This window comes from Azolla caroliniana, unplaced genomic scaffold (genome assembly GCF_043228905.1).
Source record: "Azolla caroliniana isolate FFs.n. ecotype wild unplaced genomic scaffold, voAzoCaro1.0.p SCAF_4, whole genome shotgun sequence".
NCBI classification, from domain to species: Eukaryota; Viridiplantae; Streptophyta; class Polypodiopsida; order Salviniales; family Salviniaceae; genus Azolla; species Azolla caroliniana.
In genome coordinates, this window is record NW_028230439.1 from 19,063,286 (window position 1) to 19,080,382 (window position 17,097).

Below are 17,097 nucleotides of genomic sequence, written 5' to 3' on the forward strand. Positions count from 1 at the left end.
GTGGCTGAGCATGTACAAAGATGTACTTCATTTTGTGTCCACATGCGAAAACTGCCAAGTACATTTGAACATACGTCACCGTGATGAGTTGCGACCGACATACCCACTCACCATACATTTCAAATTGATGGTGGATATGGTCTCGATGCCAATGGGAGTGGGACAGATGAAGTACTTGGTACTCGCAACAGAAGACCTGACAAATCATGTGGAAGAATGAGCCTTGGCAAATAAGACGATGTCAGCCATTTGCAAATTTCTACTCGATACAGATGTGTGGGAAAGATAGTGGCCGACCAAGGGGAGCTGGATGCACACAAAGCAATGGAGCTCTTCGAGCAACTAGGCATGAAGCTCTCCCTCACGACTGCCTACAATCCGGAATCGAATGGGAAGATCGAGCGAGGGCATGGACCGATAGTCAAAGCCATCGAATGAGCATGTGACTGTTGAGTTGGGAATTGGCCGCGACTATTGCTCTATGCCTTGTGGCCCGATAGAACTACGCACAGTTTTGTGACAGGGTATATGCCGACAGAGCTTATGTATGGACGGAAGCTGGTAATGCCCATCGAAAGGGCGATCGCCTCATGGGTAGCGATACCATGGGAGAACAATATGAGCCGAGAAGAATTATTGGCAGCACAGATAAGGCAGCTCGAAAGAAGGCCCAAAGATCTAGAAAATGCACGAAAGATAATGGAGGTAGCCCGAGTGAAGAACAAGATTCGGTTCGATAAGACGCATCGACTACGTCCCAAGGAGATCGAAGAAGGAGATTGGGTATTGGTCTACGACAACAGCCTTGACAACCAACACAAGACGACAAGAAAGTTCGCAAGAAGATGGTTTGGACCGTATGTGGTGACGAGTGCCAATGACAACGCCACCTACCACCCATCGCAGGGAAAAGAGTAAAGATCTTCAAGAAAAGACAAGACGAGGGTCGTAACCTCGATCACCTCAATGATGAAGATAATAGGGCGGAACCCGCAAACATGAGCGAGGGTAACGAGGATGTGGAGGAATTTGATTGATCACCATAGCCGAAATCTCACACTCTCTTCTTAGCACATAACATAGGACGTGCGGTTTGGTGGGGGTGGATGTAGTGAAAATTTCGGCAACAACATGAAAATCACGCAGAAGGGACAAAATTGAGAAGGTGCAATGTGCGCGCGTTTGGAAGGGGTGATGGTCACACATGTTCTCTAGCATGTTGTAAATAAGACTGAAATGAGAATCGTAAAAGGAAGGCTAGATGTAAAGTTAAACATATGCACATTTCTCAAACACTTGTAAATATAAAAATAAGACTAAAGCCTATTAACATTTGAGTGCATACAGAGGGGTGCAAGCAAGGTTTAAACCTTACACCTCCAAGATAGGAGACAAATGACTTATCACTAAAGCTACTATTGAGTGCTTTAGATTTTATATATATTTTTCTCATATTGAGTATTCTATAAGAATATAAACGTATAAAACTGTGTGCACAAAACCATGGTTTAAGCCTATGGTTTTGTGCATGTCATAAGCAAACCCATGTGCACAAAATCATGGTTTTAGCCCATGGTTTGTGCATGTTACAAGCATGGAGAGACCTATAAAAGCCTCTAGTTGGGCTTGTGTAAAGGGCTATGTATTGAATCAAGAACTTAAGAATAATAAAATCATAGTAATGTCATTGGTCTTGTCTCTCAAAACTTGAAGTCAAGGGTTCAACGTCAAAATTGGAATCTATCTATCTTAAATACTTTCTCTCTTATGCTAGTAAAAAAGTTGAATCCTTCCGGTTCAGGACCCCGGCGGTCCCGCTTCATTTCATGAACGCTCGAAGATTTCTTCGACAATGTTTTCAGCCTCGATTGAACTTCCTTAGACTCATCTTTGACGAGCTGGAGGTTGAGGCCATTTTGATGTGACTCAACTAGTTGGAAGGTTTTGTCTAGAGGTGGCTACTATGGATGCAATCGGCTAGTTCACCCAAATTTGATCTAGCCAAATTGGGCACAAACTTGGTCGATTGTTCGGTCAATTTTGCTCGAAGTGGCTACGACCAAGTGTGGAGCAGAGTCGACTGGTCTCTCCATTGTGATGCCTAGCCGATTTGAGCATCGTGTTGATTGGATTGTCGATTTTGATTTGATCGCCGATCCTGCTTGAAGTGGCTACAACAACTAAAGGGACAGAATCAACTAATCTTCCCGAATGTTGCTTGGTTGAGTTAAGCACAAATTAGACTGATCAAAGTGCCAATCACAGTGTTTGTGTGTGCCATTTTTAGTGTCAATCTTGCTCCGAGTGGCTACAATAGAGGGAGTCTCTTCTAGCCAGATAGAGCCGATTTGTCTTCGTGAGTCTCTTCTAGCCAGATGGAGCACAAATGATGTCAGATTTGAAATCTATTCTACTTCGATTTGTTACAACAATTGAGTGGGCAACGCCGACTAGCCCGTCTGAATGTTGCTTAACCTGATAAGGCACGAACAATACTTGTTTGAAGTAGGTTCCACTCCAAGTCGTTGCGATCACAGGAACCATGTGTGGCCAACTGGCCTACTTGGGAGGTGATCTAGCTTAGTGGAGTGCAGACCAACTAGTGTCTTTCTTCTCTTCTCTTGATGGTTGTTGAACTTCGTGCCTTCAAGATGACAAGGGCAAGGATACTGTTAAGGATAGATGACAACCAATAGCGAGTTGAAGGACCTCTGCTATGATACCAGATGTTGGATTCTGAGACCGTCAATGCGGAAACATGAACAACATCTATGCTAAGAAGATTAACAAGTTAAAGCAAGATCAAGAAGGCAGAGAGAGAGAGAGAGAGAGAGGCACACAATGGAGCTCAGTTGGTATGTTGCCCAATGGAGACCAGGTGGTCATGGGTTCAACCCCTACATTCCACAGTGGCATCTAGTGAATTAAGAGATATATAAGAAGTATATGAGGAAGTTGGGTTTCAAACCCAAAATACAGTGCTTGTAATGCTAACAACTTACCACTAGGGTAAGGTAATTACAATAAGTAAAAAAGAGAGAGACACATAATGTAACAGTCTTATTCCAAAAATAGTTACAATACAAGAATGACACTATCAACCCCATGAGCTAGGTTACAAAGCCAATTATATACTAATTGGGCCAGGGAAACTGCCCTTTGACATAATTACAAAATTCTCCTAAACCTAGTTTGTCCAAAGGAATAGTGTGAATACGACCATTATACACTCGTATTCGACTCACTCGCTACAAGAGTTGATCACCACAATATTAGAGTCTCAACATAGTCGATAATCCATCAAATGAGGGTAGTTAGGCCTCATATCTATAGCCAAACCTAAGGCCACCAGGCAAGTTCACACTTGGCCTTCATGGGCTGTCTCAATCTCTAGGATTAAAAGTAATCCTCCCTTCTTTACAATCTTGGTTAACCCTCACAAGTTATCCTCGTGTGTAGAATACTAAGGTACAACTTCCCATGGGATATTATATAGTCATGCCCGTAATAGGTATCCTCAGAGCCCAAACCACCGCTGCATTATGCACACGAGGGATATGCAATGTATTATAATGTCAAGCGTTATACTCTCATTCCAACGACCTCTTTTCATAAAGAGTATTGTTATATTGTGCCCTTGGTTCATTTATTGTTAGTATGTTTTCGCAACAGTGTTACTGTGGGAGTATATATATGTATATCATTGGTGTTCACACTCTCATATAATTTATCTATGCTAAGAGCAATCCTATTACAAGGAGTATATATACGTATTATCGTTGGTGTTCATACTCTCATATATATATATATGTTAAGAGCGAATCTTATTAAAAGTTTAAAGGAGTATAGTTGTTGTATGATTGATTACATGCCCAACCATATTTTTTTCTTCTTTATATATTTATGATGTCTCACATGGAATACATAATAATATTCACATGAGATCTTGCGTGAAGAGGAAGGTGGTTTTGTGTGTATTTATTATTATCAGACACTACCCCCCCCCCCCCTTCTTCCAAAACAGTAGTTTTGAGTATTTAATTACCAGATGCCCCCCCCCCCCCTTTCTTCCAAAACAGTAGTTTTGAGTATTTAATTACCAGATACTGCTGCTATCCTTGACGTGAAAAGAGTAGTTTTTGTGTATTTTTAATTTATTATCAGATTCTGCCCCTACGTGAAAAACAGTAGTTTTCTTTATTATTACTATTAACCTCTCTCAGAGCTTTCTTTCACTCCTGCTTTCATTCTCATCTTCTTTCTTTCTGCTTCGTCTGTTCTCCGTTTGGATCCAACAGATCATCGACCTTCGCCTCCCCCACAATCCATTCTGCTTCCCAAGTTTCTTCTCTTTTGCTTTCTCTGAGCCCCTCCTGCCATGTCTCAATTTAGATCCAACTGATCAACCACCCCGCACTTGCTTCTCAGGTACGACCTTCCTAACCTAAAATTTTCTCCTTCAAAATTTCTTTCTTTCGATCTTATAGAAACGTTTCTATTCATTTAACTTTTGGATGTTCTTCGGATCCTCTGTCTTCTGAATCTTGATATTTTTTATATGCATTCGTCATTGACGCGTGATTTTCTGCTTCATGGGAACATAAGTATTTCTCGAAAAAAAATGAAACTTGACTGCAACGTTTCCACTGCTAGTTAGGAAAATCTCTTCTTCAATCAATTATTTCTTTGTTAGGACTCTCCCTTCTTCAATTAATTATTTCTTTGATCAACACGATGTGATTTTCTTATTGGGTTTCATTATGTAGATCTCATCCCTTTGACGTTTCTTTTGTTTCTGTCATGTGATCTAAGAGCGTTACTACCTTTAAGAATGCATTATATTGAATTTTTAATAGTCTTGATCAAAATGTCGTCTTTTTGTCATGATTTTTCTTGTTATGTAGATTTCAGCGTTGTTATCATGATCATTATGATGTAGTTTTGTTACGTCTCTTTCTGTGCAAGGTTTCAGCTCAGTACAACGGTCTATGCTTCTTTTATGGTTTCTATGCGATTAAAAAATTGTACAACTTCCGTGAATGCATTATCTTGATCAAAATGTAGTCGTTTTTGGTCTTCTTATACAGGTTTCAGCACAGTGCAGTTTCTTATGCTTTTATTATTATGTTTTTACCTGATTCAAGCATTTTACTACCTCTAAGAATGTATTACCTTCATCACAATGATGTGTTTTTTTTTTTGTTTTTCTAATGCATATTCAGCACAATCAGATTTTTTATTCTTCTGTTACATTGTTCTTGTACGTGATTTTAAGAAAAATTCCTGCCTTAAGATTTTCATGCATTTTTCTATGCTTATAGTTATGCATTACCTTGACCATTTTCAGAGTGTTGATTAAATGATTAGTTAGTTTTGCAATAACTTTTCTTATGTAGATTCAGCATAATGTTGTTTCTGATGCCTGTGTTATGTTTTTGTATAATGTTTTGAACTCTTTTCCTAGCTTAAGCTTTTATGAGATTTTGTAATGGCTTCATGTACGCTTCTAAGGGTTCATTGCTGTGAATGTTTTCAGAGAGTTAGGAACATATAAAAGCATCAGAATGTGTGGCACCATGATCGTCAGCCACATGGCTGGTTCGAGATATTCATAATTCTAGAGGATTAGATACTAATCTGTAGATTAACATCTAATGAACTTCAGAAGGTTCTAATAAACTGTATGCCTTGCTTAACTGACTAATGATGTATCTCATGCTTACCAAAATTTGTTGGATTTAGGAGGGGTTTGCTGCTATCCGTGTTTCTTTAGGCAAATGTAGGACACCAGAAGAGAGAAGATAAGCACATATGATTAGAGGTGTTTATATGGCATGGAACGTGTTCAAGTGGTGCAAAGGGCTCAAAGCACTTGGCTCCTTGATGATAGTTGCAGTTCTTGCCATTGTAGCTGTGACATATTATTCTATCGTCATTCTGATCTATGGTCCACAGCTTGTAAGGGGACATGCATTGTTAGCTGCAATACCGATATTGTTGTGTTTCCATGCACTAGTAAGTTTTCTTTGAGATGTTAGAAACCCTTGTCTTTCTGGACCTTATTTTATTTTGAATCTTTGTGCTTTTTCTTGAGAAGAAAGATTGAAAACCTTAATTTATGTCAAGAAGGATGATTGAAAACCTTATTTCTTTACAAACTGTGTGCATCGTATCGGCAGAAATACTTTCTTCAGTTCTGTATATCTATCGCTCATTATAATTAAAAAATAATTACCTGGGTTCCCTAGATTTATAGGAGGCAAAGTTATTAAAAACCTTATGTCATTTACAACCTTTATTCTTTTTATCTCAAGAAGAATATTTGAAAACGTTATTTCCTTTACGACCTTTATTATTCTTATCTCAAGTAGAGTTGATTGAAAACCTTATTATTTACAGCCTCTGTGCTTTTTATCTCAAGAACAATGATTGAAAACTGCATTTATGTAGAATCTTTGTGCTTTTTATCTCAAGAAGAATAATTGAAAAACTTATTCTATTTACAATCTTATTAGAATACCTTATTTTATTTACAAACTTTGTGATTTTTATCTCAAGAAGACGATCAAAAACTTTATTTGCATTCTCTGTGCTTTTTATCGCAAGAAGAGTTGTTGAAAATCTTATATTATTTGCAATTTGTGTACTGTTTATCTCAACAAGAATGATTGAAAAATTTCATTGATTTCCATGAAGCTGGTGATGCTTTTATGGTGCTACTCAATGGCTGTATTTACTGATCCTGGGAGGGTACCAGAAAACTGGAGGCCAATTATTGATGAAGAAGAAAATGAGGCACAACTTGAACCTTTATCTGCTCCACCTTCGCTAAATGGAGGCAGTGCTAACACAGCTGATAGAACTACAGAGAATGGGTCAACTCGTTTGCCAAACATTCGATATTGCAGAAAATGCTCTTGCTTCAAACCGCCACGCAGCCATCATTGTTCTGTGTGTGAGTATTGTCTATGGAAAACTATTTTTTGTCTTGACTTTGTCATTTTAAAGCTTGATTTTTGTTTATTGTTTCAACTTCAAGTTCTCGGGTTGCTGAGTTGGGTGTGTTTTTAGTTTCAGAGAAAGTTTTAGGGGTCTTGTTGAATCTCTAGTAAGGTCGAAGGGGTTGTGGTGGCTATTCATATGGTAAATGAGAACTAAGATTTTAACTAGCATATCCTTCTGTCTACCATCTTGAGACCATACCTAACAACTTTACCACATGTAGAATGATTTCAGCATAGAAGCACGAGCAAGAACTTTAGCAGCTCTATTTTTTTGGATTCTGATCTGGAAGGTCTTGCATAATGGTGCTTTTCTTTTTGGGATTGAATTTGACAGCACAATGACGACATTGAACTTATTCCCGTGCTAGTTTTAATAGGACCTTCTATGTGTATTATATTTGCACACAAGTCTGTCCCTTCGCACATCCTCATGTACATTGTTTCGATAGATTTTTAAGCATATTCTATATGTTAAGAACTTGGATAAGTTCTGCCTAGGATCTTGTTATAAATGTTGTAGAAGTGCACAGAATGAAGAAAGTTGTGGTTATTTTATGTTGATGTGATGTTTGTAATTGTTGTTGTCCTTCAATAACCTCTCTTTATGTCTCATGAATTCTAGCAAGAAATATTCCAAGCACCGTTCATCTTCGTATTCCATTGCCTCAGTGGATCAAAGCCTTGTTTGAAGAGACAGTGGTATCTTTCTCCTATTTCATAAAAAACAGCACAATTGTAAACATTGTGTTTTTCCAATGCCAACCCTTGATGGCACAATTGGCATATTGCATGCCTATCCACCGATCTCAGTTCCTAATTGATGTGAAATGATCCTGAGTTGCCTTATTGCACCTTGGAGTACATGAGGTAGACGTCTATCCATATAAGAAGTCTTGATAATAAATCTGTTACGGGCATGACCATATAATATCCCGTGGTGAGAATTTACCGTAGTATTCTATACACGTGGATAAAGTGGGAGGGTTAAACGAGAGTGTAAAGAAAGGGAGGATTACTTTTAATCCTCGGGATTGAGACAACCCATTAGGCCAAGTGTGAACTTGCCTGGGGGCCTTAGGTCTGGCTATAAATATGAGGCATAGCTACCCTCATTTCATCATCTTTTGACTACGTTGAGACTCTGACGTTGTGGTGGGTCTCCAGGGAGCTCGGTATTTTATGAAACTTGATCTCTGTACGAGCTACCATCAAATTCGTATAAGTGAGGACGATCTTCTTAAAACGACATTTCGTACGCACTATGGCCATTATGAATTTTTTGGTATGCCTTTTGGTTTGACTAATGCTTCGGCCACATTTTAACAAGAAATGAATGACATTTTCTGAGAAAAAATTGGAAAATTTGTCGTTATTTTCTTGGATGATCTTCTAGTTTATAGTCGTACATTAGAAGAACATGCTAAACATGTCCTCTTTGTTTTACAAACATTGCGTGACAAACAGTTTTACGCGAAGATCTTAAAATGCGAGTTCTTCAAGAAATCAATTACTTATCTTGGACATCTCATAACCAAACGAGTTGAAATTAATCCTTCTCGCATTGAGAAAGTCAAACTTTGGCTCACTCTTCGGAATATTCGAGAAGTTCGATCATTCCTTGGTTTTGTTGAGTCTTTATGAAAATCCCTTCGTAATTACTCCCAATTGATGACGTCGTTTACTGATCTTCTAAAAGGTCAAACGCGTAAGTCTACAAAACCTATTGTGTGGAACGTTACACTAGACCTCGACTTTAAGGAACTCAAGGACTTGGTGTGCAAGGCTCCTTCGCTTCTTTTACTCGATCCTTCAAAACCTTTTGAGGTTGAAACCGATACAAACGATTATGGTATAGGTGTTGTCTTATATCAAGATGGTAAACCAATAGCATTCGAGAGTAAGAAACTTGATTCTGCTCAATGTCGGTATATTGTTCAAGAAAAGGAATTATTTGCAGTTATACATGTGCTCAAAACATGGCGCCATTATCTTTATGGAAATTGTTTTGTGGTAACTACGGACCACGAGTCCTTGAAATATTTCTGTGACCAACAAGACTTGAAAGGTCGTAAGGCACGATGGGCTGATCTCATCCAGGACTTTGATTTTTCCATACGATATCATAATGGTTCCATGAACATTGTCGCTGATGCACTAAGTTGCATCTGTGAAGTTAACATTCTTAGCTTCACTAAAATAACATCAGATCTTTATGATCACCTTTGAGGAAAGTATCCTGATGACAGTTATTTTGTGAAATATTGGGCAAGAGTTGAGTTTGGAAGAGACACCACCACATCCTCGAAGGAATCCTTCCACATTGCTAACAATTTGCTCTACCGTAATGCCATGATGCACCCTCAGCAAGGCACCCTGGAATACATCGTACACTCATTCTCATCTCCACTCAATTCTATTGGCCTAAGATGCGTCTTGACAGACATAGCTATATGACTAAATGTCACCAATGTCAGGTTAACAAAGCCAAGCGACTTCAAGCTGCAGAACTTTTACATCCCTTGGACATTCCCAATAATAAGTGGGAAAGTATATCCATGGATTTTATTGTTAGCCTTCCTCACACCCAAAAAGGCCATGATGCCATTTGGGTTGTGGTTGATAGACTAACTAAAATATCCAGATTTATTGCTACTAAAACCATAGTAACAGCTCCTAAATTGGCTTACCAATTCGTTGACAAGTTATTTCGTTTTTATGGGTTACCGATGGATATCGTGTGTGATCGAGATCCAAAGTTTACTACTGACTTCTGAACACAAGTCTTTAAGAAGTTAAAACTACGTTGAGCATGAGCTCCACGAATCATCCTCATTCCGATGGACAGACAGAACGAGTAAATCAAATTATTGAGGACATGCTTCAAGCATACGTTGGTGCAAAACCAACAAAATAGGAATGTTATCTCCCAATTTTAGAGTTTGCTTATAATAGCTCCAAGCATACGTCGACGGGATATAGTCCTTTTATGTTGATGTATGGTTTTCAACCACAAGCCTCGATTGATGTTAATATACATCATGATGAGTTGCAAAGTACGCAAAACTTTCTTCAGGATATGCAAGATATGTTCTTTATTGCACGAGATAATATAAAAACAGCTCAAGATAGAGCGCGTTTTTACGGCGATCATAATTGGCAACATCATGTATTCAACCCTGGACAGAAGGTATTTTTACATGTACCTCACAATTCTAAGACATTGTCTACGAGTAAGTGCGCTAAGTTAGCACCACGGTTTTGTGGACCTTTTCAAGTCCTCAAACTCATAGAATACAGTTACAACTGAAACTCTGGTTACTTCTGAAGAATTATCTTTTAAACCACATGTACCACATTTATAAATGGATAGATAAATCTATCAAAGATGCCACATGGGAACACGAAACTACTCATAGAACTAACTTCCTTAACTTTCCATTGCAAGAGTGCAATGTTTTAAAGAGGGGGAGTATGTTACGAGCATGACCATATAATATCCCGTGGTGAGAATTTACTGTAGTATTCTATACACGTGGATAAAGTGTGAGGGTTAAACGAGAGTGTAAAGAAGGGGAAGATTACTTTTAATCCTCGAGATTGAGACAACCCATTAGGCCAAGTGTGAACTTACCTGGGGGCCTTAGGTCTAGCTATAAATATGAGGCCTAGCTACCATCATTTCATCATCTTTTGACTATGTCGAGACTCTAACGTAACTCTTGTAGCGAGCGCGCCAGCACCAGGTACGACTCGACGCCACGGTGGTGGTATGGGATGCCAATCGAGGCTCGAGTCCGTCTCGATCCCTTTACTCAGGGGTGGTCAGGTGGATCGGCACCCTTGTTTCTCTCTCCCCTTTCTTATTTCATATATACTATATCCTTATCATATGCTTACATTAGATCATCACTCTAACAAAATCCACCCTAGGATGCATGTAATGAGAGTTCCTTATAGTGGGCTATCTTCCTACCAAGAGTTGTTATGGGGCTGATCCATGTTCTTTCATTATCCAATTTAATCATATCGGCTGGGATCAACAAAATGTCATTAGCTTATAGTAATATCGGTATAACTACCCTTGCTAAACATGCCCATGAGACTCCCAATTTCTCTATGCAATTAGATATCTCATCTATGTAAAGGCAGAAGAGTGTGGATGATCTTGCACATTCTTGTTTTACTGGCGTGCACTTTCCCTGACATTGATTCGTGGTTGCATAGATTACCCATTGCATATTTACTAGAACCCCAAGGAGTTCTAGGTGCTGCATGAGCCAAGCATGCAGTACGATGTCGAAGGCTTTCAGGAAATCCAAAAGTATTAATTGCAAATAATAAATAACATTAATCAGAAAGGGGTTGAATTGGCAAATATATTAATGGTGAGGATTGGTTTATATATAGTATTTTGTGTATTGCACAAATAATATTGCCAGTGAGTTATGATGAGAGTGAGGGAAATAACAGTTGGCATTTAATTCAGCTGCTCTTTGATCACATGAGCGAATATTCTTGCAAACTATCCTACTCTTATTATAAATTGGGGAATGTCAGTACATAAGTCTCACAAGCATGTTTACACAATGTGCGTTTGAGCTTCATTGCTTAACACACGTCCCCTAAACCCAACTGTGCCATATACTCATCTCTACGACTAGTTCGCTTTTTTCACACTCTAGGTTGGTGGATTAAGTGGACATAAGGCAAGTACTTTTAAAAACTCCTTCAACTTAGAAAGTGCCTTCATGAATCTATCCACCATCTGATGATCTGTGCAAATATGTTGGATATCCATGCTTGCTACTATGGCTTGCTTGTGGATATAGTGAGACTGCACCTCAATATGTTTGGTGCATGCATAAAACACTGGATTCTGCACCACTTAAATACTACAGAGATTTGTTACAGAAAATTTGCACTGGTTCATTGATGGATGTAAAATACTTAAGTACCTGCTTGAGCCATACTGCTTCACATTTGGCAATTGCAATACCCCTATATTATTCCTCTGTTTTGCTCTTGCTGCTTCAAGGGATTCCTATTGCATAAGATATGCTATGATCAACAATTCTTTTGACATACTGCAAAACTCTTTTAGCGCACTGCATGTGCATCATCCAGTACTTAATTGAATTTGATGGTTAGACCAACTTTATAGCTCGGGGTGGGTTATAGTCAAATAAATTAGGTTGCTGATAATCCACATGCATAGTGAGGGATTTTAGATGGCAGTTCCCGATTCCATTTGCAGCTTCAAGTTGCAGTCTTGCAGGGTTTTTATTAACTTGCATTTTTCCATTCCAAACATAAACAATGAACTCAAAATGTAAGGGCATAGAGAGCAAAATTCCTGAGGGGGTGCAAATTGTCTCAATGCCAAAGAAGTATTGAAGCTTGTTCAAAATTCTCACCTCAGATCCGCCAACTACCGAAGCATTCACTTTCATTATTGCAGCTAAATGTTCCCCTTCCACAAGCAGGTCGCCTGCGTATACAAGGATGAAAATTGTACCATTAGAGTCATTGTGCTGATGAATGGAGTTGTTTGCTTTAGACATGTGAATCCTACACGGCACAAATATGTTGTGATCTTGGAGTGCCATACTGTCGACACTTGTTAGGGGCTTTCCATCTGTTTCTTCAGTTATCATACCATGTTTGTTGCATGTATACTTTGCTACAGCTTGTGCCAATGCTACGATCCTGACAATGATCATCGTTGCCACTGGTTCAAGACTCTCATCATAATGGCACTATGTGATTGGGTGTATCCCGTCACTTTTTGGTGTGGGTTATGCTTGTTTACAATTCTGTAGTTGTACTTCACCTCGACACTCATCTACACCCAATGGCTTTCTTCTGTGGTGGTAAGAGCAACCAACTCCTACATTCCATTGTTATACAAAGCCGATAGTTCCTCATTCATGGCATCTTCCATTTTGGTTTGTACACCAGTATTTTCATCATGTACATGTAATGTGCTGATGTGTTGTTATACCTGTATTGGTTTATCAGGTTCTTCTCTTTGGTTGGCTGTCACTTGTTGCATAGCTTTCTTGACGCCGACTATCCTCATTAGGGGAACACCAAATTCTTCATCCAGAGACTGCTTGTTGAGGATGCCATGTTTCATGCACACACAAAATACATCGGTATCACTTCATGACTTAGATAGTTGAGGATGGTCTCATCTCCTTTATCAAGATCAACCAACCACAGAATCCTGCAGAATCTTTCACAACATTGATATTACGTAGAGATAATTGGATCGATATAGCTTAAAGGAGCATCCTTGGCTCTTTAAGTGGAAGGTTGTGTGGAGGATAAAGGTCCCAAGGACTGTCCTCAATACACTTCCTAGTTCTCTTATCCGAAGCTCTCTAGAGATATTTTACTTGTACAAGCATTATAATCTTTTGGTTTTCTAAGTAAACACTTACCTTTGTACACACCATCCAAATGGCCAAAGTGACTTTAATAAAATAATGTCCCGAAACCCTAGATTTAGAGCTAAAACTTGTATGAGCACTTAGTTTGCCTGCTTTGTCTCTATCTGTGTGTGAATTCTTTACCTTAAACAAAAAAGAGTGAAAAATGAGAATGTCAGCAAACAGGCAGTTGGATACACAGAAATTCAAAGTTTTCAACAGTAGGAGGGCTTGGTACAAAGTTTTCAACAGTAGGACTAGAACTGTTTGGGTAGGGGGTATCCAGAGTGCTTTGTACACACAATGTTGGCTCCCAGGATAATTGATTTGTGGGATGGTTTAGGTAATTGTTTGGATGGTGGAACATCTTGATTAATTAGATTTGGTCTTTAAACACGAATCAGCCCCCATTGCCATAATTGTTGATTGCAGATTGGTGTCATTGACGATTAAGCCATGTAAGCTTTTGGATACTGCTTGAGAAGCTGAAATCAGCATGTTGAACATGTTAAAACTTTTGGATTTATTATATGCAGGATCTTGGTATGGATGCTAAAATGTAAAATTAGGTGCATGAGGTTAGCCACATAAGCAATTAGAAATAAGAGAATTTCTTGATTTAGAGACCACATGTTGGGCGTTGTTTATGGTATGCCCCAGAAAAACACTAAAATAGCATGAACTGATAGAGTTTTGATGAAAGAGGCTATGCAAGCAAATGAAACACTTATCTATGGTGCAATACCGAGGTAATAAACTTGTTTATATTTGTGAGTGAGAAAATTCGATTTGAGCATTAAATGTCTTCTGAGTGCTGTTAAACTTAAAATCCTCATACTCTTATAATTCTTTGAAGTAATAAGACTGTTTGAGGAATCAACACAGTGATCAAGGTCACTACACTTTTAATTGTCCTCAAGAATTCTCATTCACAACATTCCATGAGAGTTGCCATGAAGCAGAGAAAAACAACATGTGACTTCAATAAAGAAGGATACCATGAAGGTTTCCTTCCTTGCACAGTTGTTCTGCAGATCAAGCTCTCATGCCAAACTTTTTATCAATTCCTATTCATAATAACATTGAAGAAACCTTCATAGTAGCAGAAATAAACTACCTGCATAAGATGATACAATTGTATGACTTAGTGTAGGTTGAATCAATAATTATTTCTAGAAAGCACTGTGTGTATTTATTAATAAACTTTTCTGGGTTCTATGTGGTTGGCTTGGAATAGGTGGTCGTTGTGTGTTGAAGATGGATCATCATTGTGTATGGGTTGTGAACTGCGTCGGGGCATACAATTATAAGTTTTTCTTGCTGTTTCTGGTGAGTACCAGAAAATATATCATGTATTATAATGATGACTAGCACTTGCATGAAAATAATGAAAACTTAAGTGATGCTTATTCAGCTTTATACATTCTTGGAAACCACACTATGCACATTTGTACTGCTTCCACACTTCATTGCGTTCTTTAGAGGTATTGGTAGTGAACGGGATTCTGCTGGCTATCTTGCTACGACATTTCTTGCATTTGGTAAGCCATTTTTTCGTACATGATGCATATACTAAAGTTTCTGTGCTGTAAAATCACATATTAAATTTTAGGAAAATAATGCCCTTATGGAACGTTGGTCAAAACCTTACCTGACAATTTTTTTCTTTTCTTTTACAGTTCTAAATGTGGCGTTTATGTTAAGTCTGCTTGGATTCCTTATACTGCACACCACCTTAGTGGTTAATAATACAACTACAATAGAGGTAAAACTTCACCTTTTCCAATGGTTTGTTTACACAGTCGAATTTATTGTGTTTGTGTAATAACTTTCTTTCCCAATTTAGGTTCATGAAAAAAAGAGTACACCAAGATGGAGATATGATTTAGGTGCACGAGAGAATTTCGAACAGGTTCAAATTGTTGACATGATTTCATGTTTACTCTTGTGAAGTCCTATGATATTATTTATATGATATACATGACTTGGCCTTGCAAAACCCAGGTGTTTGGAAAAAGCAAGTTGTATTGGTTGATTCCTGTATACTCCGAGAGAGACAAACAGAACATGCATGTGCTTGAAGGATTAGAATATCCAGAGAGGCCAGATAATGAAGAACAATACTTCAACTGATTTTATATGTTTCCTTTGTCACTAATCTCTCACTTTTCTTTGCGGTAATGCATTATTGCCTCGGTGGGTAGGGCCTCTCTTTCTCTTTCACTCCCTCCCTCTCTCTCTCTCTCTCTCTCTCACACACACACACACATGCACGCAGTGGGACAAGTTGAATCGACTAAAAAGCTTCATGTACCAGTCGTGCTTTTTCTCAATCAACCATATCACTCTGAATCCATTTCATCATATGGAATGTAGACAAGGTAACCAATCTCTATCCTATTCATTAGTAATGTGGATAACAATTTAACTTAATGGGGATATGTATATGCTGTGATGACATGATTGGATTATTGTTTTTTTCTTATTTGTAGGAAGCTGGTTGGATATATGTTATGCATAAATTCAAAGGCCATATTTTCGGATGAGAACAACATAATGCATATGAGTTAGTTGAGGAGCAACTAAGGTGTCTAAAATTTATAACAAGGTTTTTATTGCATTCAAACATATTCATACATTTTAACAGTTTTGAGCTTCTTTAGAGAGAACAGGCTAGCTACTCCATTTTGTTTCCAGATTCAATAAGCAAACAAACTATTGTGTTTGCAATTGTCACCTGCCCCTCAAAAGTTGTATACATTCTTGATGCACTTAAATTATTCTTTACTACTGTAGAATACAACGATAAGACTATTATAGGCAAGAATACTAACGATAATACAAGGAATTGGTTTGATGATTTTGGGTATCAAGGTGTATCAATACAAGAATGACTAGAAATATTTTGAATATATGTTGGTGTATCAAAGGCAATATGGTAGTGTTAATTCTTGTTTGAGTGCTAAACTGGTGGTGTAAATTATTAGTCTAGAAAAATATATATTTAAGAATGTGAGAGTAGTAAGAGCCCAAGATGATTGATATATGAAATCCTAAACTTTTTGTAATGACGTAAATTATTATTTCCAATAACAATGTGAACAGCACTCATAATGCATCAGGAGACAATTTATTATGAAGCCTCAACGTTATTAGGCTAGTTATTTTGAAAAAAATGAACAATGTTCATGTGTGGTAACCATTTTGAATGAAAATCGTGCAAATTATGTAGAGCTGAAACTGATGGGATTAAGCTAGTAATTTTGAAAAAAGTGAGCAATGTTCATGTGTGGTAACCATTTTGAATGAGAATCATGCAAAATATGTAGAGTTGAAACTGATGGGATATTAGGTGTATTACTGAAACTAATGGGATATTAAGCAATTGTTACTCATTGAAATGATTATTTTTTATTGCTATTTTTGGGAGAGTCATGCTTTGAGAACAGGCTTCTAAGACCCAGATCTTATGCAGAGATATTGTGCAAGAGCTCCCTAGACTCCTCCAATAACTTGAATCGTCATACGTATCTTTCTCTCTTGTTTCCCCTTGTTATCATATTTCCCGTTGGATGCAATTTGCTCTGATCTCAAAACCATTTATTTTGGTCTCTCGCTCCCATTTGCGAAGCCAAAGATTTTACTTGCCCAAGAGCCTTGGT

General features: G+C 38.1%; 1 protein-coding gene across 3 annotated transcripts; it reads left to right on the top strand.

The window, feature by feature from the left end:
* The first annotated feature begins 4,380 nt into the window (after window positions 1-4,380).
* Window positions 4,381-16,295, top strand: LOC147865251 (putative protein S-acyltransferase 14). Of its 3 annotated transcripts, XM_087318041.1 has the most exons (10): window positions 4,381-4,428; window positions 5,537-5,639; window positions 5,743-6,015; window positions 6,697-6,955; window positions 14,673-14,764; window positions 14,850-14,976; window positions 15,115-15,200; window positions 15,282-15,347; window positions 15,440-15,816; window positions 15,928-16,295. In XM_087318041.1, exons 3-9 carry the CDS (start codon window positions 5,812-5,814, stop codon window positions 15,566-15,568), a joined length of 963 nt encoding a protein of 320 aa, XP_087174167.1. In that variant the 5' UTR covers window positions 4,381-4,428; window positions 5,537-5,639; window positions 5,743-5,811; the 3' UTR covers window positions 15,569-15,816; window positions 15,928-16,295. The 3 variants fall into 3 exon arrangements, with proteins under 3 accessions (XP_087174167.1, XP_087174168.1, XP_087174165.1); XM_087318042.1 differs by lacking the exon at window positions 4,381-4,428 and having other exon boundaries at window positions 5,437-5,639; window positions 5,774-6,015; XM_087318039.1 differs by lacking the exon at window positions 4,381-4,428 and having other exon boundaries at window positions 5,440-5,639.
* Window positions 16,296-17,097: the final 802 nt, after the last annotated feature.